This window comes from Furipterus horrens, unplaced genomic scaffold (genome assembly GCF_987537825.1).
Source record: "Furipterus horrens unplaced genomic scaffold, mFurHor1.1.pri manual_scaffold_5, whole genome shotgun sequence".
NCBI classification, from domain to species: Eukaryota; Metazoa; Chordata; class Mammalia; order Chiroptera; family Furipteridae; genus Furipterus; species Furipterus horrens.
In genome coordinates this window covers 39,725,322-39,751,473 of record NW_028327175.1, presented here as the reverse complement: position 1 = coordinate 39,751,473, position 26,152 = coordinate 39,725,322, and the positions used below count along the sequence as shown (strand labels likewise).

The 26,152-nt window shown below is 40.7% G+C and overlaps 1 protein-coding gene across 2 annotated transcripts in view; it reads right to left on the bottom strand.

The window, feature by feature from the left end:
* Positions 1–3,807: 3,807 nt before the first annotated feature.
* The window catches only part of RGS7BP (regulator of G protein signaling 7 binding protein), a 79,100-nt gene continuing 56,755 nt past the window's right edge, over positions 3,808–26,152 (bottom strand). Inside the window, exons 4-6 of one of the 2 annotated variants that reach the window (XM_090278939.1) lie at positions 17,134–17,281; positions 14,089–14,159; positions 3,808–4,170 (exon numbers count right to left, since the gene is read on the bottom strand). In XM_090278939.1, the coding sequence (XP_090135065.1) occupies positions 4,079–4,170; positions 14,089–14,159; positions 17,134–17,281 (311 nt within the window). In that variant the 3' untranslated portion in view covers positions 3,808–4,078. Of the gene's footprint in view, positions 4,171–14,084; positions 14,160–17,133; positions 17,282–26,152 lie in introns of those variants that run through there. The other variant, XM_090278940.1, reaches the window with a different exon arrangement.

Here is a 26,152-nt window from a genome sequence, read left to right as displayed (position 1 = left end):
GTAGATCCTGGAAACTTCAGAGCAGTGGAGCTTAAGTTCTTGATATGCATTACAGGTCTACACTTTTTATTGCATATAGTTCAAATTTTGTTTTCTTTTAATTTGGTTTACTTTTTATAATATAGGAGTTTTGCATTTTTAATTTTTCAAATCCATCCATCTTTTCCTTTGTGGTTTCTTTCTTTAATGCCATGCTTTGGCTTTTTTTTTTCCATTCAAAAATTACATAAATATTCATTAGCATTGTCTGCTAGTCGTTCTATATGTTTATTTATGTGCTTTAACATTCAAATATTTACTGCACCTAGAATTTATTTTGATGAAAGTTACAAGGCATAGATATTTCTCCCAACAAATGACTAACCAGTTGTTCCAATATGATTTACTTAACAATCCAACATTTCCTCATGAACTTGAAATGTCATCTTTATAATGTATTCAATTTGTCTAAGTTCTTGGGTTTATTTCTGGACTTCATACTGAATTCTAATGATTTAATTTGAGCCAGTAACATCACTGCTCTTTTTCATTCTATCTGTAGTTACCTGAAAGTTGAACATTTTGCATTTGGTGACATTTTAGAATGCAAAAAAATGACAGCCATTGCTTAGGTATGTGTGTGGGGTGGAAGGTTAGCCTATAGATGATATCCCTAATCCTTTCAACTGTGAGACTTTCAGAGTCTGAAATTCATCTGGGATCATTGTTAACCTGGCCCATTTGTTTGCTTTTTAAAATTAATTAGATCCTTTCATTTTGGTATTTGTTTTCCCCTTTCATTTGAAAGCTCAGCTTTCAGTAGGTGGCAGTATTGCCAAACAGTTCAGTATCCCAATGTTACAAGGAGCACCAAGGAACAAAATGACCTGGCAGGATTTTAGAATTTTCCCAAGAGCTTTTGTTAGAGGAGGCATCTGGGCTGTGCTACTTCTAAAGTCTCCTTCGTACCCTAGAACAAGGGCACAGCCAGAAGTGTGCAGTGAATCTGTTCCTCGATGTGTGCAAAACAGATTTTAAGTGACACCTTGGCCTTATGGGCACTCCTATACAAACCAATGTGCCTTTGGACCCCGCTAGTGACTGACATAAAGCCTGGAATTATAGTTTAAGCAATGTGATTGTGGTGGGGTTCAGGAGATTTTTGTTTTCTTTATACTTAGTGGTATTTGTCAGATTTCCTATAAAGAATCTGTATTGCCTCTGTAGTCTTAAAAAAAAAAAAAGTCAACATGGGGTATCAAAAATATGGTGGTAAAATGGATGATTGTGTGCCAGAAAAAGTTCACACCGTTTTGTATTCCAAGTATGGGAGTACATGCACTAAAGCGGGGTCAATGCTCTCCCCCTATCCCTAGAGATCAGCGAGGTGTTATTGCTAATCTAATAGCACATTACCAGCAGGAAGCTGAGACAGTAGAACTCTATCTCATGGAACTACACCTGAGAAAGTCCTTTGGTGGGGAGAGGAGAGTGGGGTCAGCTCCTAAAAGAGGCACTGGCATACGTAACGAGAGACGGTGAATTACCTTTTGCAATGATGAGCCAATGTAGGTTATCAGGACTTTGAGCACTAAATTTAATTTTAGGACCTGCTACTTTAAAAAGATCTATAAATCTTGGAGTGCGTCTAAGGGAACTATAAAACTGATCAAAGGCTGGGAAACAGGCACTATGAATAAAAGAGAAAGTGGCTGAATTTGTTTACCTTAGGTACGGAAAGCCTAGTTAGGGAATTAGACAAATTGCCATCTCCATGAAATGCTACTATGGTCCTCCCAAACATGGAGGTGAGACCTGAATTTATTAACAGTCTTCAGTTGTACAAAGGACAATTGCACAGAAGGTAAGTGTTACTTTTACGCTGAGACTAAGGCTAGAGTGGGCACAAATTAACCGAGCAGCAGTGATTTAGGCCAAGCATTTAGAAGAACGTGCTGAACACCAAGGTTGGACTTATCAGTTAATAACTTTGCATGAATTAGTAGGAACTGGAATGAAGCTAAGGGTTTTATATAGTACAAAGATGGGAGAGGGCAGAGATGGGAGAGAGAATGTGTCAAATTGAGCTATTTTATAAACTCTACGACAGTGAACCTGAAGTTAATTTATCTCAGGGGATAAAAATGAACCACATTCAGGAAAAGATATTAAGCTTTAACCAAATCTGACTTATGAAAATCAGGGTTTTCAGACCAGGTAAATCTGGGACTTTGCAGGGACTTTCACCCAAGGAGTCTTTTAAATAGCATATTCCCACAACTGTTTTTACAAGTATTTGAGTTAGAACATTGTGATTTTCTCATGTGATTTTCAAGAGTACTTCTTCATATGAAGTCAGGCATGCCTACAGTCATGCATCAATTACCATTCATTGGAACACAACTCTGGACTCTAAAAATAAGGCCCAAAACAGGCTGGTATGATCTAAATAGAGACCTGCATAGCCTTTTGAGGTCTCTTCCATCTCCTTAATCCTTTCATTTCCCTTTCAGTCAGAACAAGCTAGAAGACAATTCCAAGAATAATTTCCACAACATTAGATATTAGTTTGAACCATATGAAATTGCTGTTTCTTAGGTCAAAACAGTCAAGTATCAGCAATTTCAGATAACTCAACCTAATACAATAATTATTCCAGTAACTTGGGTGCATCTGTCTTTATCTTCATTAAAGTTAAAGGCATTAACTTTTCAGGTCAAAGTATTGGTGGACATGTAAATGCCCATGAACATAAGTGGGAAGAAATTATAGGATTGGGATTAAATCACTTATAGGCACCTAGCTCATTCTTTTATTATACTGGACACTGGTGCCTCTTGTCTGACTTCAGGATTTCTCAGACTACAAAAAAAGAGAAGAAGTCCAAAGGCCTGATCTGTCAACTCATGGGAAATTCTGTCTGGGAAATGGGCCAAAGGAAGAACAGGGGAAATATAACAAAATTTGTACTACGTCACAAGTTTAGTGGAGGAAGATCACAACAAAGCTGTGAGTGGAACAACATAGCGCCTAGCTTCCTCCTTTCTAAAGTAATAGTATTGCTTCATGTGTCCTGCTTTCAAGAATCTACTCATAAGATAAGACACGAAGTACACATTGGAAAAGTCATATCTGTATAGTCATCTAAAATGAGACAAGCTTAGTTGAACTAAAAAGATTTTATAAACAATGTAAAATGTTAACTATTTGTACGATCTGAGCTAATTCCAGCATGCCCTAAAGAGTTAACACTATGCTGAGGTGCAGACTTCATGCTTCAGATTTCAATTAGAACAAAATGTGATAATATTCAAATTTTACATTTAAGGGCAATTGTCTATGTTACTACACCATTTCCTAACTGGATTGCCTCATTCTCCAAAAAGCTGAAAAAGACACCATTGGATCAAAAGAAAATTAGTTGCCCAGATACATTGTACAAAGGTATTCGGATTATTGTGTATTTACAAAATTTAAATACTTTTCAGATATGGTTTTTGTTGTATTATAAATTAAGATATTTTTCAGTTGAAGCTCTTAGATTCTGACAGAATGGAAGACTATATGTAAATGAAAGCAGAGAAAGCAATAGGTGAGGCCATATGTTTGCTTATATTATTTTTAACGATACTGATAGGTTGGATTTTTAAAACAGTTTTGCAGCTTTAAATAGATTTCTATGTTGAAAGATTTCTTCCATATATGATAAACTGTTAACATGAGATCAGTGAGAGCGATAGATATACTATTATACATGAAATAATTTTTCTCTGTATAATACATTTTTTAAAACCTTTAAATAATTTAAAAATCATAATTCTTGCATTTGTCATGGTATGGTTTGGAGCAGACAAGCACAATGTCAGCTTTAAAAATCCTTTAAAAAACAGCCTGCTTTTTGAACCTGTTTTTTTCCCTTGACAGCAGCTACTTTCAAATGTAAAATCATGTAAAAAGACAAAGAGAGGCAGATAAAAGTAATAATGAAGCATAGAAAACATAGTCAAAAACCAATAACTGTGGTTCAGCTGTCTGGAGGTCCTCAGCGTCTGTGATTTTTTTCAGGTCTCCCCTGGGGTGGATTTCCAGGAGGAACTGTCTAGCTCGAGACGAGACAACACAGCCCAAAGAACCTTCTCTTCCGTCTTCTAACCAGGGGATAGGACGTTAGATTTAGAAGGCTGCTGTCATCTGTGATGGGACAGAGTACATGTGAGTGAGGTACAGACACAACCTTCTTTTATGAATTGGCTTAAAAAAAAACCCCATCCTTTGAATCAAGGTTTCTTAATGTTAATCACTATTGACATTTTGGACCAGATAATTCTTTGTTGTTGGGGGCTGTCCTGGGCATTTGTAGGATGTTTAGCAGCATCCTTGGCCTCTATTCACCAGATGCCAGTAGCAGCTCCCATACCAGCTGTGACAACCAAAAATATCCCCAGATATGGCCAAATATTCCCTGGGGGAGGGGCAAACAGTCCACAGTTGAGAACTGCTGCTTGGAATTAAATTTAAACTGTTTAGAGGCCATCATTCCGCTGGAAGAAGCATAGATTCTTAGAAAGAGTCCACACTTTGGAGTAAGGTTGCCTTCTTTTATGAACTAGCTCTGTGGCTTTGAACATGCAACTTAAACTCACTAATCTTTAGTTGATCCATCTGTAAAACAGGGTTTCATATTACTTAGGTGAGGGTTAAATGAAAACCATTTAGCTTGGGTAGATACCTTGGTGCCCAGTGGAGAGGAAGCACTTAGTAAATAGAGCTATTACTAATTATTTCCCTTTATGTAGGACCTTTGCCTTGTCTCCATTCACCTACTTCATGCCTTAGGAAGAAGTTCCAACTATTCTTTGTTTAATCTTTCCCTAGCACTGTCTATAGATATCTGTAACAAGGGCAAGAGAAGATTAGCAGCTGTTAAATTCATAAAGTTAGGTTTGAAATTTTTAGCATGATAAGTAAGGGAATAAATAAGCCCATAAACCAAATCTAATTTAATGGGTTGGGTTTTTAGGATATAGTACAGTCCAAAGAGAGGGTGGGTAGAAATATCCTATTGAGCAGAACTAATCAGTGTGGGTCCCAGAGGCTTGAGAAGGGCCACAGAGAAATAAGCTTTTCATTGCCAACTGGGAGTGTGCTTGAATGTGGTCAGACTGGAGTGAGGGGCAACCCCTTGGCTTGTAGGTTTTGGCAACTGTTGTGGACCTAAAATCTTCCAGGACTGGTGGTTCCATGCTCCTCAAGCTAAGCTCAGGGGCTCCCTCCTTTCTCCATCCTCACCTGGACCAGATGGGACTTTGGGAAAGAAAGACCCCAGAATCAGGATTTAGATGAAGCGATGGACAGGGTGGGGAACGTGCCCCACCTCAGTAAAACTGGTTTGTAGATGAGGGCTGGTTTTTGTTGCTTACTGAGCCTAGACACCCAGGAAACTGTCCGGAAGAAAAACGAGTCCTGGCTTTCCAGACCTCTTCTGTAATGTGTCATCCAAATGCCCAGGCCTTTCCTCCTCTTCTCCAAAGGTTCTCATGTGTCACCCTTTTAAGTAAACTAGCATCACCCACAGTGTTGACAGTGTTCCTTCAAATGGTATATACTGTGTCATACAGTTAGATGGAAGTGGAGTAGCAAGCTGGAGCCAGGGAGGAAAACAGGCGCCCCAGCTGGGCACATCAAATTAATCAAACACGCTCCCAGTCTCCACAGATTAAAATCCTCTCTTACAACTCACATTCTGCTAACAGAGAAAACAAGGACTCTCTTTGTCCTTTCCATAGTGAAAAGTAATTCATTACAATCTGGATGTCAACATTTTGAGAGCTAAAAATAGGACATCTCTCTTTTATAATTAAACTTGCCTCAGGAATATAGAAAAGGGTAAAGAGGGGATAAATGGTGATGGAAGGAGACTTGACTTGGGGTGATGAACACACAATACAATATCCAGATGACGTATTATAGAATTGTATCCCTGAAACCTATATAATTTTATTAATCAATTCATCCCAATAAATTCAATGAAAAAGTAAAAAAAATAACTAAAAATAAATAAACTTGCCCCAAATAGTTAAGGCATTGGAAACAATGTTAGATAGTGTATATGAGCCTGATTTCTCAGGATACTAGCTAAGTGATGAATCGCAGTATACTTGGAACAGAAAGATAACTCATTTTCTCACCCTTTTTTTTTTGACTCTTACTTTTTTAACCACCAAATGAGCAATGAACTTGACCTAACTGGATATGGCAAAGATATAGTAGATTCTGAAGGGTAAAAAATTTTACCTTTCAATATCTCTTTGGATACTGATTACATTTCCTGAAACTCAAGTTCATCTGAAACTTAATGCTTCCTTGGAACAGAATCACTAAAACTATGAAGAGATATGTACAGGGAAGAACATCTTTGTATTTCTATGTCTTTAAGACTTGGAAGATCTATTTCCTGAATTCCCATATATCCTCTCTTTTCTCCAAACATTGAAGAGGTTTGCGGGGTGACCCAACTGGTATTTATACATATTATAAAATGCAGTTTTGACGTGTATGGTTCTCACTACAAGAGGAAATGTCCCCTACAGGGTTGTGTTTACAGAGAGTGTGCATGCGGATGCTGTGAAATGTGTATGCTGTGGTAGTATATTTGCTGCCGTTCTCTCTGTTTATGTATTAAAAGCACATAGGCATTATGCACAGATATTAAGAGATTTGTATCAAGATGGACAGTTGTCAGAAGGGAGGGGGCGTTTGTGGGGCTAGGTAAGAAAAGTGAAGGGATTAAGCAGTATAAGCTGGTAGTTAAGGAATAGACACAGAGGTGTAGATTACAGCAGAGGAATACAGTCAATAATATTGTAATAAATATGTATTGGGCCAGGTGGGTACTTAAGACAGGGTGGGGACCAGTACGTGAAGTACATGATTTTTCTGGCTGCTTTGCTGTTCATCCAATACACATATAGGAAAATACTGAATGTAAACTGTAATTGGAAAATAAAAAAGACTGACCCTTGTATCTGTGCCCTCATTACGGTGAATCAGAAACCTTTTGTGCTACTGAAATTCTCTTCATTCAGTCTTCTTTCCATATATATTTTTTCACTTGTGAGTGCTGTATGCACACCCATAAGCATATAGAGCACTCACAAGTGAGTGGGAAGTGTTGGGGCTGATAGGAAACTGCTAGGGTGTTAGGCAAAGAGCTCCTGTTAAGGATGCGCGGTGGTGTGGGCGGCTTTGTTGGGCACTGGGGACACCTTTGCCTAGCCCAGGGCTTGTCTGATTGTCACCTAGGGCTGAAGGGACACAAAAGCTCCCAGTTCTTGGCAGACATTCAGAGCAGCTTTCTACACCACAGGAAGCTGGCACCTGCCTGAGTGCTGACATTCATGGTGCAGTAAGTCTGCCCGGGATGGTCTGAAGTAAATTGAAGTCCAAGGGAAGATGTCTTTCCACATTGATTCAAATCCTGTCTCTCTGAAGTGATAGGTTGCCAAAAGAATGTGAGCAAAATGGACTGTTTCCCCACTCATTTTCAACTTTCTGGGCTTCTCCACTTGACCTTGTTGAGACATCTTTGATTTTTATTGCAAATGTTTGAGATTTTAATAGCAATTCCGCAACAGAGGTACAAGTACAATGCTATGAGAATTCCGAGGGGAGAAGTTACTCCCAAGTCGGGGAGAGGGAAGAAGACATTCGTGAATCCACGGAGGTTGTGGTATTCATGGTGGGCCTCAAGGGGTGAGGAGGACTTGGACATTTGGTGAAGGAGGGGGTATGAGTTCTAGATGCAGAGAGCAGTGTGAACAAAGGCAGCCTGAATCTGGGTGCAGATCAACAGTATAGCCTGGCTGGAATGAAGGGTATGTGAAGGAGGGGACAGTACAAAACAGAACTAATAGGAATTCTCTAAATACAGCCAGACCTGCCCCAGCCTCCCTGCCTTTATAGACACCAGCTCTTTTTCTAAGGAAATACCAACCCTTTCCTCAAGATTAGCTTAAGCACTATTTCCCCACAAAGTCTCTTCTGATTGCTTCATGCTTCTGCATTCCTTCATGCTTCCCAAGGGCTCAGCCCTTGTCACATTATCTGCTTCCAACCCTGTCCTCCTAACACCCTATAAGCAACTCTCTATAAAATTCTTCATCACTTTTCCCTTTCTGCCCCAGCTCTTCATCTCCCACTCACCCCTCAATCCCCCTTAACTAGGCTTCCAGGCCCCAAAGGTCCAAGTCAGCTGCTTCTGCCAACATCACTAGTGACTATCTTGTTGCTAAATCCTGCAGGCACGTGCAGGTGTTACCCAGCTGGACTGTCCTGCAACTTGCTTTATGTCTTTCCTAAGGGTCTCCAGGTTTTCTTTTCAGTCCCCTTTGGGAACTGCTCCTTTCCCCTCAAACTTCAGTTTTGGTCTTCCAGGACTCTTTCTGTAGGCACATTCTCTTTGGAGGTGGGGGAGCTCAACCACTCTTAGGGCTTCAATTGCCATAGTGCTGATGATGTTGAAATCTGTATTCCTGGTGCTCCCAGTTTCCTTGTCTCCCCTCCCATAAGACTTGGACATCCACTCTTAACCACCGAGAACTGCTCTTGGACTTTATCCTGAAGCCATTGGAGGGATTTAGTCCAAACTTCTTAACATGACTTACAGGGACCTTAATGATACAGGCCCACCTATCCCTCTAGTCTCCCTCAGCCTCTTTTCTAACCACGTTCCCAACTAATGAAGTGCTACTAGTTCATCAAACTGTCCCACTCCTTCATCTCCCCAAATACCTTCACATATCCAGGCTCTTCTGCTTAGACAGTCTAACTCAGATTCATCCTAAGAAATCTCAGCTCAGATACTTTCCAAAAAGTAAGTCTCAGTATCCCTGCTCCCCCCAAATATGGCTACGTGAGAATACAACACGCATGTATAACAACCCATGTCTACGGCATTGGTATATCGCAGGCAGCACTTTCTTTGTCTTTCCAATCATGCGTGTGGGCTACTTGTTTCCAGAATTCACAGGCTGTACCCTGAAGACTCCATCATAATTTCGGTGACAGGAGGGATATGTCATTTGAAAAAAAAAAATTCAGGTGCTTCTCATCCAATCTGTTGTGTTGAAATGGAGAGCTTCTAAGGGGTCAGGCAACCCCATCACCTAGCACAACACTGGACACCTCATGGGTGCCCCTCACAAGTTGGATGATGGTGCGGACCCTGGATGCTGGGGTGAGAAGCTTGTTCTTCCTTCAGCAGACAATGAGCAGGTATTTAATGTTGTAAGCTGGAGCTCAGCATAATCAGAGTAATGTATTAAAGAATTCCTTTGTGAGCTGTTATATGTGCATCAGACTGGAGAACAGAGAGAGGGATTGCATATGTCACACCAAATCCTGAACAAAGGGTTGCAGGGATTATAAAGGATATGGGGCTCCAGTAAAACCGCCCAGAGTAACATGCAGGCACCAACTTGAAGCACAGAAAGTTTTTATGTGAGGCCCCGGGAGAAGGACCCACAAGGTCATCTTCAGGCTAGCAGGTGGCATAACTGCCCAGCCTTCTTCAGCCAGATAGCAAACTCTTCTGCCTGATACTGTAAGGCCGGTTCTGAATATGGGGTCCAGGTGAGAGTGAATCGCGGGTATGAGCCTGAGGAATTGTTCCTAGCCCCAGTTTAGTCTGGAGTAGGACTGTCTACAGGTGGGGACCCCTTCTGGAACAGATCCAATTCCCAAGTGATTCGTTTCAGGCTTATTCTAATGCAAGGTATTAACAACCAAATTCTAGGCAAGAGTGAATGTACTAACCCACTTCACAGCATTCATTAAGTTAGAATTTTAGAAAAGGTGAAACTGTCTTTCAGGTTTAATTTATTTCTACCAATTTGTTTTGTCTGATTACAATGTGCACTTAGAAGATACTTGTCCTTCACTTTCCAGTCTCCTTTTAGCCTTTGTCAGTAACCTTGCGGGCTCTCCACAGGTGTTTTCATTTGTAATCCATTTGACACAGCAAGACTATCATAATTAATGAAGCTCCCTACAGCACTGCCAGCGACCCAGAATGTAGAACAGAAGAGGCACTGAAGCAGTGGAGGGAACAGTGGGCAGAGAGCCAGGAGGTCTGGCCACTGTCTGGGGGAAGAGAGGTGGCTCACTGTTGTTTTTTTTATGCACCTCTTTGTCTCCAGCCTGGAACTAGAAGGGTGGGAAAGGAAGGCCCTGTCTAAAATGAAGGCCTAATCACTAACCATTAAAATTCCTGCTCTTGGTCACCTTTCTTTATTTGCCACTGAAAATCAACCTAAAGTAATCTGTTAAGTCAAGTTTTGATAGTGGTAGGAAGGGGAGGAGATCTGATAAATAATAAGAGAGATACAGAACAGTTTCTTATCTGAAGCCTAGGGTGGAGCCTGGAGAACAGGGTATCTGGGCATTTCTCGTGGAGGCTCCCCCAGTGCTTGCCTGGCAGACTTTTTCCACGGCCAAGGTTTGAGGAAGGAAGTAGGAGGACAGGATGTAGTATCTTTTCCCTTTTTTCTCTCTGCTTCAAACACACACATAAATGCAATAAAAAGAGAAGAAAACAAAAGTCCAGAAAGAAAACAGATGTCTTTCCTACAATGGTTTTCATTCAGTTAGTATTGTTTTGACCATAAGGTTCTACAGAAAAGAACTGGAATAAATGTTTCTACATTGCATTGTAGACCATTTCCTGCATGTGTTAACCTAGACCTATCTAATAAACAAATCACCTGGAAAGAATTCCAGGAAGGTTATGGGGAAGTCCCTGTGGCTGAGATCAGTATAAGGAGTTAGAGAGAGGAATCTGGCTGATTTATTCATTAATGTGGTACCATATGCATTTGCTAAAGAGTGTTCCCAGCTCTAGAGACTCACCCTCCTTCCCTCAGGCCTTCTCAGACCCTTGTTCAGACTCACATGCCTCTTTCCCCACTGGTCAGTTCACAGTGACATCATGCCGTGAGTGCCCACGAAACATGTAGGGAACAGAGATGTATCTTCACATGCTAAGGGTCTCATTTGTCCCACAAATGAAGAAACCTGAATTACCCATAAGATTTCACCTCAATTTTAAAAAATTATTTTAAAATCCTACTACATCACTGCCCCCTAAAGAAGTCCTTGCCTCTCCTAGCTTTTGCCTTTTATGTCCCCAAATGAATTCAGGGCTCCCATCCTGGGTATCATTTAATTACCATTATTATATTTAAAATCAAATTATTTTCTGTTTATCAAAATAATATAAAGTTACAAAAATATTTACATGAAACTTTTTATGATTATAAACATGTTCTAAGTAAGATGAAATTTCTGTTTTCCATTAATACATGGTTCAAAAACTGTTGGGTGAACTTGCACTAAATGTAGAGGAAGAGTGGGGGCGATTGGTAGGAAGAGTTGGGGAGTTTGGTTGGAACAGTGGCTACATGGCACACATGACATTTAGACTGGGCACCCTGGGCAGTCATCCTCCTGGGCAGTTGGGCGTGATGCACAGCCAGAGGCCTGTGTGCTGTTGAAGGCGGTAGACTTGCCAAACACATTAGGAAGCTGGAGATAGTTTCAGACATGAACCCCAACTCCAAAGTCTTGGGGATCAGTGTTCTAAGCTGCAGGATACTACATATAGTCAGTGGCAGCTGGGAGTGTTCTTTTGACGATAATATGGAGTTTTCCTGCGCTGAGCCGGGTGGGCCCACCAGTAAATAACAATAACAATAATAATGACAATAGCAATAACACTGTAGGAAAGCATTTGTTGAATGCTTTCTCTCTTCAAGGTTGCTGATATAGATATATGACGTGCATGGCATCATTTAATCCTCACAATAACCCTCTGAACTAAGTGATACTATTATCTCTTTGTCAGGGATGAGGACGTGGAAATTTCCAGAAGTTAAACAACTCATTTCAAGGCATAAAGCTGGTAAGTGGCAGAGCCAGCACTTCAAACCTAAAGTCCCCGTTCCCAACCACCATGCCTATTTCTAGCAGTAAACTTGTGTGCTATGGTCACACACGGTGGCAAAACACTGCTTTTTAAAAGTGACTACGAGGTCACCAAAACACCATAGCCATGGTTCAAGCCAGTTAGCCACAGTCCCCAGTCTCTTGAGGGTGTGCTTCAATTACCCGATCCATGGCCTCCCCTGCCTCTTGTTTTCTGACACCACCTCCATCCCAGGTGGCTCTGGCCATACGACTCCTCGGCCTCTTAGTCTGGTGTCTCACATCTCCACCTTCTGCCACACTGGTCCTTGGGCCAACAGGTGCTCCATCTCTGCTGTCAAATCCCCTCCCTCCCGCCCAGGCTTTGCTCAGTGAAAACACAGGAGTTTTTTTCTTACATCTAAAAATCCTTTCCCCGCCCTCTAGGTACCACTCTATGAAGCAGATGCTACACGTAAGGTTGTTCCAGCCATGTATGCTTAGAGAAAGTGCTTATGATTAGTCCTTTGTACATGGCTTCAGGCCCTGGGGCTGCAAAGTTTGGTACAGTTTTAACAAACATTGATTGTTTATGGCCAATGTTATTCTACTATGTCCCAGGCATTGCTCTAGGTACTAGAGATACTATAATTAATAGAAGCTTACAGCTGTCCGTCCCTCATGGAACATCCCTTTTCCCTTTTTGTGCTAGAATATTTACTCCCATAGGATAGTTCTGGGGAAGGACTGCTTGGAATCACCTCCCAGACTTTTTACTTATAGTCTGTGTGACCTTGATCAAGATAGTTAACCTCTCTGTACCTTAGTTTTATGTAAATTGGGAAACATTAATGGCATTTCTCTCAAAGGTGTTATTAGAATTAAATAAGTTAAAAGAGTTAATAATCTCCAGTATTTAGGAAAGTAGCTATATTATTGTGATTTATACTAAATATATATTTGGTCTTCCTTCTAAAACCCTTAGAATTTCCCAAGTGATGAGAGTTATAAAGGTGTAATGTTATGTTAATGAAGCAACTTTTGGAAAGTATCTAAGAATTGGGGCTGGTTAGAACCTTTCCTCCCAACCCAAGACCTTCTGGGAGAGGAGAGAGGCTGGAGATTGATTTCAATGACTGACAACCAACGACTTAATTAATCATGCCTATAGTGAAACCTCCATAAAAACCCCAAAGGACAGGCTTCTGAGAACTCCCTGGTTGGTGAACATGGGGAGACTGGGGCAGAAGGGCACACTTGGAGAGAGATGGAAGCTCCACGCCCTTCCCTCACCCCTTGTCTTATGCATCTTGTCTATCTGGCTATTCCTGAGTCATGTCCTTTTATAATAAACCAGGGATCTTGCTAATTGAAAGTTTTCTCCAAGGTCTGTGAGCCACGCTAGCAAACTAATCAAACCCATGAAGGGAGTCATTGGAACCTCCAATCTATAATCAGTTAGTCAGAAGCCCAGGAGACAACCCTAAATTTGCCATTGGCCTCTGAAGTGTATGTGTGTGGGGAGGGGCAGTCTTTAGGACAGAGCCCTTAATTTGTGGGATCTGATTTTATATCCAGGCAGTATCAGAGTTCAGTTGAATTGTAGGACACTCAGCTGGCACCCGAGAGTTGCTTGGTGGTATGGAAACCACGTCCTAGGTGGGTGCAGAATCATAGTGGCGCACTGGAAGTTCTCAATATATGTTAATTATTACTATTACTTCTTTAGATAATTAAATGTCTACATGGCAGAGATATTCCTTTGGAAGTATTCTTACGTCTCTTCCACTAGGCTGTAAACTTCTTCAAGGTCAAGGGCAAGTTTTCAGACCTTCTGTGTTTGCCACGCCTGGTATAGTGCTTTCCACAGCACAGGTGATGAATGAACACTCTTGACTGACAGGGCCAGTGGAGGAGGTGTCTGTTTTGAGGTCAAGGTATAGCTGGGCCATTCTCATGCAAAATTGTGTTCACCTTAGAGATTCAAGTCTCATTATCATACTTTTTGAGGAAAAACAAATGTACGTTCAGTGCTTTCTGTTGTTTGTGTTAAAAAAAACAAAAAACTTGCTTTAATTTCTCTAGAAACAAGTCCCAAGTTCTCATGTTAAAAAAAAATCCATTGCCTCAAAAATAAATGACATGACTCACCTTGATTTTTCAATGGTAAAGGCATAGTTTCCCTGAGTTTGCTTAAAAGGTTTTTCATTTCTCGCATGTCTCTGAAAAATTGATCAAAAGAAAAAATCATCAGCTGTACGTTTTTGAAATGCAATCTCTAACAGTCTGTTCTATGAGTCGACTGAAGGACAAGAGTCTGTGCTTAATTGTACCAGCCCTAGTTTGCAACAGGAAAAAATTGAATCTATTTTGATTTTATAAGAAAAAGAAATCTGACACGGGTTGGCTCTGGGAGGAAAGAGAACTACTCTGGCAGACGTTTCTTAAGGTGTTCATCTCTGCCATCAGTTGGACCTAGCCTCTGGTCCTGAGGACAGTACTTCGGATTTCCAAGGAGAGGCTAAGGAGACACACAACTAGAACGATGGGGTTCCCTGGGCAAAGCTGAGGCTGGGTGGTGGTCAGGCGGCTGTTGTGGTTGTGTGGGCTCCCTCACTGTTGTCTCTTTTTATCACAATTGGATTTCTGTGCAACCCAGATGTTAAGCATTCACAGGGACCAACACTTATTAAACTGACTTGGAATGATGGGCGAGTATGACAGATTCTAAAACTGTCAGAGAAGAGCTCTTCACAGTGGATGAAACAGAGGAAGAGTGAGACCAGGAGGTGGGGTGCACATGGGATAGCTGGGCCTGCGCATAGACACTGGCGGGTGTGTCTGACACTGCACACCTGCAACGTCCACCCTCATTTCAGAGTACACATGATCGTGAAGCCACAGAGCTGTAGAGTAGGAAGCCATCTTCCTAGTAGTAGGGGCAAGCTGGACTCTTCAAATCTTTGGGGACAGTGGTTCCCCACATGTTTAGCAATGGTTATTCAGGGGAGGCAGCACTCTTGAAATCCCAAGACATGCTGGTAGATTTCACTTAATAGAGCCAAAATCAGATATAGCTTTTAGTTAACTCTAGAATAGTCAAGCAGACACCCAGGATTTAAGAAAATTGGGGGGGGGGGAGTTAGTAATCATAAAGCTGAGGATATTCAATTTATGAATCTATTTTTCTTCTGACATTTGAGGAAATAGAGCCACCATATAATTTTGGGTTTGAAATCACTCAGTCCATTTCATCAAACACAACTGTTTTGTTGAGTATTGTTTGAGGGCCACTTATCTTAGGGAGGCAGAAACCCCCTGGAGTCTCCTCCTCAAGTATTGACTAGTATGTGACAAGGAGGGGAAAGCAGCCTTGTGAGTCTGTAGAAATACACCTGTAAAAAAATGCAGAATACTTTCCCACAGGTGTAAGGATGTGTCTGTGTGGTACTGCATGCTGATCAGCCCCAAAGGGTATTTATAGAAAGGGAAGTGGGGGAGAGGGAGATGGTGACAGGGCTCTACAGTCAGAAGTGCAAGAGGACCTTCTGTTTTCCTGTAAAATTCCCAAGAGTAGATGGGATGGGTGGGTGGTGGGCAGGCACAAGGCGGGAAAGGGTTAGTAAGGCAATGCGTGAGACTGACGCGTGGTCTCCTTGGAAAGCAACAATCCTCAGCCCTGGCTGCTGCACAGGAAAATCACCTTATGCCTTACCCTGCTTCCCGAGAGCCTGATTTGGCTAGTTTATGGTGGGGCTCAGTCATCAATGCTTTTAAAAAGTCCTCCTGGTGATTTCAATGTGCAGCCCAGTTTGAGAGCCACTGATGTCTTAGGGCAGAGAGGCAGGGGAAGTGAGAAAGCCACCCTCTCAGACAGTCCTATGTGCCTACTTCTCTCAGTCATTCCCACCTTCATCAACCTGAATCCAGGCATTCAGGCAGACTGAAACGCTGCCAGTACCGTGGGCTATACTCTCCTGTTCTTATTTCCAACCATAGCTTGCTTTCTGCAAGCTCACAGGGTTTGGGTATAGCATCTCTGCAAGGCTTCTGAAAAGGAAAAAGGCTTTGCTGATGGATTATGCCCTGACCACGGCACTCTGGCAGATATTTCTTCCTGGGAATAGAGCAAAGCATTTTCCATTTTATAAATTAAGATAAATCAGTCCCTCATCATTTGTCTATAGTTCTACCAAACAGCTTTATTGTTTGAATGTTGGATTTCCATGCTTATACAAAATCCAAGTTTTATTAATAGTGCATAATTACCACATGCTTCAATTTTCTATAAACACAGAAATTCAGTAATTAGCTTCAGAATTATATTACAATCTGAAAGTAGAACCACAATGGCTATAAATGCCCTTGTGTGTTACATTTCTAAAAATAAAAAAATAAAATGTTCATTATCTTGTCAGTGACTCAACCCCCCAACACAGAGCACTCGGTGGAATTGCCCAGCATTCATTCAGCTGCTTTGTGCCGGCACTGGGGACATTATTAGCAAAGGACAAGATATCAGTGTGAAGGACAATAAACAAGGACCTTGTGTTTCCGATTTAAAAGAATGGCATTTTTAGCATCTAGATGAGACACAGCACTTCTTATTACAATTGCACCCTTTCCTCAAGTGGAATAGAATCACTGCAGAATCTTTTCCCAGGGAAGAAACTCCCTCTACAGCAGTGAGCCAACTGCTTGCTAAGGCAGATGCATTAACTCGCTTTGATCACGAGGGGGCGTCAGTTACATTCTGGGAGAATTAGAAAAGGGAGTCTTGCAAAAAGCCATTTGTGAAGGAGACTGAATGCTCAGCCTCTGATTGGCAACTAAGCAGACCATTCCATACATCTGAAATCCGAGAACCTATGGGAGACATTTGGCACGATTTGGGGACCCAGCCCACTCGGTGAGCAGTCGTGGTTTGTCGATCCAACTTGCTCCCTTTCCAAGGAAGCACACTGTTGCATTTCCATGGAGACGCAATGTGGTCGAGTGGGATGAGCACTGGCCAGGAAGCCTGCCTCCACTGGAGGTTCTGCTACGGTTCCATTGCAGGATTTAGACTCCTTACCTTTTCCCGACTCAGTTTTCTAAGAGCTCTATTTCTGACTCTGAAAGAGAAAAATCTTGCCTCTCTGTAGAGTATTAAGTGGAGGAGGACTGGCAATCTATTTAGGGTAACTTCCCACTTACCTTTCAGTATTCTCAATGTCTGTGGAAACCTGCCAGGAATGTTGCTGAATATCAACGGGGGATGATGAGGAGTCCTCTAGAGCAGGTGTTTCAGCACTCTCCTCAATTTTGCAGTCCAAGCTCTTGGTTCCCCCGCCAGGCTCCTTTCCTAAGGGGCAAGGGGGTAGGGGAAGAGGGTGGGTGTATTGGTAAAAAGGAGATAAGATATCAAAAATCAGTTGTATCTCAAGATGTCATTACAAAGCTTGGCTATGCTTTGAATCAAATTATTAACACTAATTTCAGAATACTAAAATAATTGATACGTAAAAGTAAATGTGTGCATGTGTGTAGTATGTTTTTGCAACATTCTAGGGAAGACAGTTTTTGGCCAATGCGATTTGAAGGTTAAGATAAAAGTAAAGGTCATGTCTTTGATGGAGTATTGGTGCTTTGTGAGTTAGATCCGGTTAGCTTGGGAGGAGGGATTCAGCCTGTGAAATCAGGCTGCTGTTTGGTCCTCAGATCCAGGGGCAGGTAAGAGGGTAAGAAGCCCAGGAGCACGTGACACCCAGCAGGAAGAATGGGAGCTCCTGTTGGTCTCGCTGATACTGACACTGGCTTTCTTGGCCTGTGGGAAGCAGCAGATATTGTGGGCCTGCCTTCCATTTCCTTGGCTCTCTCACCTCATGCAGTGCCTCCTTCTAAAGGGAATGAGCCCAGCCTCAAGAGTCAGCCTTACTCTGCTGACACCATGAAGTGTCGTCCACTAAAGAGCCATGTACTGGGAGCCGTCCGCAGTAATGCACTGCCAGGCCCCCAAGACTTATTATGACTGATCTCAAGCAAATAAATCAAGACTTTGTGGATTCAAATCTCCAAATTGGTTCAGCCATAAATTATATGAAAGTAAATGGAAATCATAGTCTGGGGACCAGGTATCCTCTGTTAATGTCTATTTCTGCCTTGAACATTTGTGCCTTCTAAAGTGGATATCCTGGAACCATTGGGATAGCCCGTGTGGCTGAGAACTGGGTTTTGACCCTGGCCTTGTTGGCCATTCATTCACTCAGTCACTCACTTACAAATACTTCTTGAGTGTCAGCTAAATATCAGGTATTGGTCTTCATGCTAGACATAGTCCTTTTTTTCTTTTACTCCTCACCCAAGGATATGTTTATTATTTGAGAGAGAGAAGAAGGGAGAGAAACAGTAATGAGAGAGAAACATTAATCAGTTGCCTGCCATCCATACTCTGGGGATTAAATCTGCAATCTAGGTATGTGCCTTGACTGGGGATCAAACCCGCAACTCTTTGGTATACAGGACAATGTTCCAACCAACTGAACCACCTGGCCAGAACAAAAGACACTGTCTTTGTCTTATGAAGCGTAAAGTACTGGAGATAGACAATTTTAAAAATTATACAAGTAATTACAAAGCTGTTGTATAATATTGTGTAGTCTGAAAGAAAGGGTAGGTATAGTTTCTTTTTTACTCTTTAACACAATTTTGTTTGTATTATGTAGATACAGCTCTAGACTAGTTAGGAAATTGTTACAGCCCATATCACTGAATGTTTATGAGATAGCAGCTAGACTAGGTTAGTTCCCCTAATCCTGTGGGATTGTTTTTGCATGTTTAAAAAAAAACAAAACAAATGAACAGAAAATGAAACAAACTCGTGCAGAGGATGGCTGTTCATGGTAAAATCTAACAGAAAGCTTTTCCTTTGGATTCCTGATCTGAAGGTAACTAGGAAAAATCTCATCTCTATAATTTCAAAACCACATGGTGGCAACACAAGCAGAAAGAGACAAGCAATGAAGTGGTAATTAACTGCACACCATTCATCAGCCTATAGTAGAAATGAACCTTTGAATATTCAGCCAAAGCACAAACACAGATTCACTGATGAGAACTTTTGATAATTTGCATGTACTTTATGCACATTGATCCTGGGTAATGGAATTGCTTTTCCAATTTTATGGCATGCTGTTGGGTAGAAATTAATTAAGCACATCATTTAGCATATTACCACTTCACAGCTGAAGGGCATTGACCTCTTAAAAGCATTTGCATTGTGCTTTTTGGGAAATTGCAGCAAGTGTAGTCTATTTGCCTCCCACCTCTGGGCAGGGTCAGCTGCCGTAGGATGCAAGTCTGAGCAAGGGCTCCAGAGATCTGAGACAGGGCCAAAAGGGGGGCTCCCCCAAAGCCTCCACTGCTTTTCAAAACTCTGAAGGATAGGTCCTCTGAAAGCATACATAGCTCCTATTATACTCCTGTGGGCCTGAAATGCCTTGGAGAACAGAGTGGGGCTTGGACAGCAAAGAAGGTACACACAGAGGCAGTCTCTGCTCTGTGGGCTTTGCCTGGCTCTGGGGTCAGCACTACAGAGCCCAAAGGTTTTATTCCAATGGGGACAGGTGAGGACACTGTAATGTTCCTTCCTGGAGTCCTTCCTCATATATACACCTTTTACAATAAAGGTGTCGATAGAATACAGTCCATAAGCACTTTTTTTACACTCACTGCTTGTAATAATTCTATTTATATAAGACATTTATATAAGCTACTTATATAGCTTTTTCAAAGTAAAGCAACAATTCATGTATTCCTGAAACCCTGAAACATTCCTATGAGCTTGTAATGGCAAGGAATAGCCTCCTTTTTCTCCTTTTCTAGACCTAGTTCTACTAGCGTGGATGACAGGAATAAAAACCTTGGATGTGGGACTTGCAGTTTAGTACCTGTGTCAGCTCACAGACTCTCTGTAAAATTTTTAGGATATGATCTTTAAATTTTTGAGTTATGAAATGACTCCTAATATGTCTAGGGATAGGTTTTTTTTTTTTATATTAATCTTTTTTTGCCATTTGATTGGCACTTGCAATCAATTTTCTATTTGAAAATTAGCAAACCTACAGCAAACTTGTGAGAATAATACAATGAACACCCAGTTATTCTAGTTTCACCAATTGTTAATATTTAGCCATATTTTCTTTTATCATTCAGTGTGTATCTCTGCCTCTTTCATATATATGTGTGTATGTATTGTATATAGGTTTCATATATATTATATTGATCATATATAATTTTTACCAATATATTATATTGATTATATATAATTTTATAGATTATACATATAATTTTTTGATAAACCATTTAAAAGTAATTGCACACATTAATGACACTTTATCCTTATTACTTCAGTATATAGTTACTAAGGAACAAGGATGTTTTCCCACATAACCTCTAAATAATTATTGCACCAAAAAATCTTTGATTAATTAAATCAAATGCAACATGAATATTTAATAGCCTATATTAAAATTTTCACATTTGTTCCAATAATATCCTTTATAGTGTTTTAAAAAATATTTTATTGATTTATTTTTAGAGAGAGAGGAGAAAGGAAGAAGAAAGAGAGGGAGAGAAACATCGTTCTCCTAACCCCCAACTAGAGACCCAACCTGCAACCCAGGCATGTGCCCTTAATGGGAATCGAACTGGCAACCTTTCAGTCTACGGGCCAGCACTCAATCCATAGAATCACACCAGCCAGGGCTGTAGTTTTGTTTCAATCAAATGATCCAGTTAAGGATCATGGACTATATTTAATTGTTCTGTTTCTTTATTTTCCTTTTATTTAGAACAGCATTATCTTTTTTTGTCTTTCATGTCATCAATATTTTTGAAGGACGAACTCAGGCCAGGTTTTTTATAAGATGTCTTTCAGATTGGATTTGTCTGGTTTCCATATGTCTAGATTAAGAGTAAACCTTTTGGCAAGAATATTATAGAAGTGATAGTTTGTCCTTCTTAGTGCATTGTGTTGGAAAGCACATGCATCATTTTGTCCCATTATTAATGATGTTAATTAAATATTATTGATTTCTTGGCTAAGGTGGTTTCCAGCCAGCTTTTACCATTGTAGATGCACCCTTTTCTCTTTTTAATTAATTAATCTATGGAGAAATTCATTGATATGCTATGGCCTTTTCAATTTAAATTTTTCTGTAGGTTTGAGGGGTTTTTTCTATTTTTCTTGATTATCTACTCTGTCTTCTCCCTGTTCTTTCATAATTGGAGTCTCTGGATCTATCATTTATGTTTCTTAACTATCCCCCATAGTCCATATTTATTTTGAGGCTGAATTCTGGGATAATACATTGACTTGGTCTTTCAGTTTACCATTTTAGGTTCTCAGTATTTCTGTTATAATAATTAAGAACTATGAAGGGTCTGAGATTTTCTTCTATCTACAGTTTCATGGATACTGGAAGAGGACATAAGATGCCTGGGTCAGAGACAAAGACATTTTATTATTCACAGAATCACAATAGCTAGAGGATCAGCATTTATGTTGGCTCTTAAATCCTAATTCCCCCAGGGAAAGACAAATAGGCCAGATCTTAGCTGCACATACAGGGGGCTGTGTCACAGAAGAAGAACCCTGAGCTTAGCAATTCTGAGATTTTTATAAGCATATCTGCCCTTTGCTCCAGAGGGAAATATTTTTATTACACTGAATAGCAAGCATGCCTTGCTCTGGAGGGAGACACTATCTCTATTTTCCAAGGCATTTACTAAATAAACATCTTTGAAAAGATGGTGTAAAACAAGGCAGGGACTGGGGTGGTCAGTGCCTCACTGCTAGGTGTACAGAAATGCAAGAGACTAAAGGAGAATTGTCTTCCAAAAGTAATTAACCTGGCTATTAAATTTTTATTGGTTGATATGATTTTTATTTCCAATGAATCTGACTGCTTCCTTCTTGTTGCAGACAATTATTGTTTTATGGTTATGACAACCTACTAAATCTCTCTGAGAATATTGATTACATATATTTTAAATTCTTCATCTGTTTCCACTTTAAAATTTGTTCTTCAAGTAGCAGTTGCATTTGGCATTTCCCTTTCAGGGTGTTGCTTTTTCCTTAGAAACCTAGTCATTGTTGGATATCTATTCAGATTAGTCTTTGAGGATCTCTGTTTGCCTATCATTCTGATTAAATATCCTCTTTCTGGTTATTATGGGGAAGGGGCAGGATGTGTGCAGCTGGACAAGATGTGTATAAAGCTTATCTTCTGGGTGCTTTTTAAAAAATAACTTTAAAATTTACTTTTCAATTGAAGTTTATATTCAATGTTATTTTGTATTACTTTCAGGTGTACAGCATAGTGGTTAGACAATCATATATTTTACAAAGTGCTCCCCTGACATTCCTAGTACAGTATTTCCTCACTTATCATGGGTATTACATTCTAGACCCCCCAGCGAAGTAGGAACCTTACATTTATTCTACACTCTTAAACCTACGTAACTTTAACAACATACATATACAGTACTGCAGAATCCCGCGATATAGCGAAAAAGCCACGCTAAATAATTAAATATTTTTAAAAATCCCACGATACAGTGAGGCTGCGATAAGTGAACCACAATATAGAAAGGGACTACTGTACCCACATGACATCGTACACAGTTATTACAATATTATTGACTATGCTCCCGGTGCTGTACTTTACATCCCCATGACTATTTTGTAACCACCAATTTGTAGTCTTTAATCCCTTCGCCATTCTCATTTATCCTCCCAACACCTCTTCCCCTCTGGCAACCATCTGTCTGTTCTCTGTGTCTATATATCTGTTTCAATTTTGTTTGTTTATTTTGTTCTTTAGACTCCACATATAAGTGAAATCATATGATATTTGTCTTTCTCTGGATGCCTGTCATCAGCCTGTTTTGGGGGCCCCATGCTTGCTGAGTTTCCTGTTTAAAACTCTTACTCCAATGAGATATACGGAGCAACTTATCCTGGGAAAAAACACTAGTCATGTGCTTCCTTTCTTTTTCTTCTCCAGCCATCCCTATAGAAGCTCAGTTATTTCACACTCTGCTCTGCTCTGCTCAGCCCAGCCGCCCATCCTCACACTCACACCAGGCATCTTCCTGAGGCAAGTCAGGACGCTCTTCTGTGCTCAGCGTGGGGCCACCCAGCCTCTCCTCACCCCCAATACAACTTCAAACCTTCATTTCCCTGACAACAGTTCCAACTGCCTGTGATTTGCATTTGTTGATTCCAAATTTGAAGTATAGCTGAAACCGATTTCATTTTTTTTGCAGTAATTTTCTCCTGCATGAATTTCATTTGTTTCTTTGCGAATTTCTTATCCAGCTATGGTTTCCTCTGTTTATTTATATCCTCCAATCCAATCCCAATTACTTTCTAGCTTTGAGAAATTCCTCAAAAGTTCTGCTTTGTTAGTCATCCCTTAGCTTGTTTTTCAGAGGCATGGGAGATGGCTGGCTCTGTGTTTGCCAACCTCTAGTTTCTGTTCCTCTTACAAAAGGAGGGGTCATGTGACAGAGTTACAGCCAGTGGATTCTAAGTAGGAATGATGTATGGCATTTCCAGACTGGCTCCTAAAAATCCTCCCATATGATCCCCTATGCTTTCTTTTCTCCCCTTGACCACTGAATGGATGGGGAGACTAGAGAGCAACACTGCCCAACCCACCCTGGCTCTGGCCTTGGACTACAACATGGAGAAATAATGAACTCTTATTGTTCTAATCCATTGACATTTGGTGTTGTTTCAGGCAGCAGTTACCCTGCCTGACAAATATAAGAACTAATATTGATTTATTCTTTTCATTATATCTTTTTCTGTTATTTAAATAGATTCTCAGTAGGAGGGAAAATACTTTATGCATGAGTTTAGTCCAACATCTCTGGACAAGCTTTTCCTCCAATTATACTCCTCTTTTGACAACAGATACAGAATGAAAGCAATTCACTCACTTGTTCAATAATTATTATTTAAGAATTTACTCTGTTCCAAGCACTGCGATGAATACTCGGGATGCAAAGTTGAATACACTCAAGGTGATCAAATCTAGAGAGGACAACAGATAAGAAACCAGGCCATTATGCCTCAATGTAACATGTGCTACAATCTGCGTAATGGAAATGCTTGGGGAACACATCAGCCCAGCCTTGGAAGGCCAGGAAAAGCCTCTTCCTATAGGAAGTCTCATCTAACTTATGACCCAAAGTATAAAGGTGGGCCAGATGAAAGGAATGGGTGTGGGGTGGGGTGGGGTAGTGTGGGTTATCTGTTTCAGGCAAAGGAAGCAACTGGAAAGAAATTGCCAGTTCTGGTTCCTCCAAGTAATTCAAGATGTCTTGAATATGGTTGGGCAGAGTATGGTGTAGGGGGCAGGGCAGGGGGCTTGCTGGTTAGAAATGAGGCTGGAGAGGATAAAAGGTCATAGTTCATAGATGTTCTGAGCTACATTAAGGATTCAGAAGAGGAGCACCTCACAAACCTGGACAGTGGCCAATTTGAGTACTTCCACAGCTTCCCCTCTTTGACCAGGAGTTCTTAGAATGGAGCACCAGTTCCCTAATTATTGGGTGGGCCTTCAGGAAAGGGGGTCATCCTGCTTCCAAATGGTATCTTCAAGTCACTGTTTTACTTCACCAAGAAAGTGAATATGCATTTAGAATCATTTGAATTATTATGAAATGAAATGACTCTGTCCCCTGAAAAGTCAATTTCAGGCATCAGTGACTAAATATTTTTCTCAGATAGGGAATGAAGGTGAGGGAGAAGGAGAGTCTTTAGAGCACCTTCAAATCACACTTGGCTGGCTTCATCACTGTTTAGAACTAGGACATCAAAAAGTTGGCCACTTTTCTCGGGGCCTTACAAAGCTTTCTGCCCCCAGCTCCTTTGGGATTTCCATGTATTTTTAGACTGTTTATGGATAATATAATAGGCATGTTTGAGGAAATGTTAAGGGAAACCACCCATGAAGCACATACCAGTTTGGGAGGCCGGTTATTCTTATATTTGTGAGAAATGGTCAGTCGTTTCAGGGGAACAAAAACACATCTGATTGTGGGGCAGATTTCAGAGTACAACAGAGCACCTCGGCCTTGGGGGTCCTCAGTGCTGGCCCTGGAGGACTGGGCTGGGGTCATTTATTTAGAGTGGAAGGCCTGAGTTTGCCTCTAGTGTCCAGCAAAGTCAATTTTATTCATTTACATAAATTTCTCCAGAAGTCAAAACAAAGCGAATCAATCTTCTCTGAGCTAATCATGTGTCTGTGCACTATCATTACTTTGATGGTAGGGGCAAATATCCTATGGCCTTTGTAATCCGGACACATTATCTGCTATGATATTCTGCCCAGGGAAGGCCTTCAGGGGAGTTTTCATACTGACTATGAGCAACAAAATGAATACGGCTTACATGAGATGCCCGGAGCTTATCCAGATAGTTATTCTCACTCTCATGCATTTTCATGACTGGTAGGTGCTTTTAATTCCATGCACTGCGAAAAAAACTGGGGAAATGTAGGCTGCTTGTTAAGTAATCCACTTTTACTCTCTCATTTCTAAAAACCATGACATTTAAATTGAAATAAGTTATATTAATTCAGTTGTTTACCTATATGAAGAAGTAGTTTCAAATACTTTTCTGTACTATGGCAAGAAGTTATTCTCAGTGCCATAAGATACAGAATAGAAAGTAATAATTATATCACACACAGAGCTCCATTCTTTCCCCCAAACTGGGAAGTAAACATGTGCCAGTTCAGGAGAGACACAGAACGACCCTCTTTCCTCCGCTGCCCTAAGTCCTGCTCTGTGATCCTTACTTCACTGTGGTCCTATTGCTGCTCCCAAATGAGCAGCCACTGAGGTGGCTCCGGCAGAGGAGTGAGAAAGCACAAGGTCCCCTTGCAGCACAGGGAAAGAACAGACAATGGAAGATAGATCAGAAGAGGTCCCCATGAGGGTGTATCGCTCCATTTCCAGCCTCTAAAGTAGAGTAGAACAATGAACAAGATTTCCCATATTGGGTGTCTAAGGCTAAGCCATGATCCTTTTGGATCACATGAATGGTGCATTTTATTTTACTTTGCTAAGTATGATCATGTCTTAAAATTAAACTTCTTTACCCAAAGTAAAGTAGTTTATAAATCATTAAATGATCTATGGAGTTAATTTTCCCTCCCAT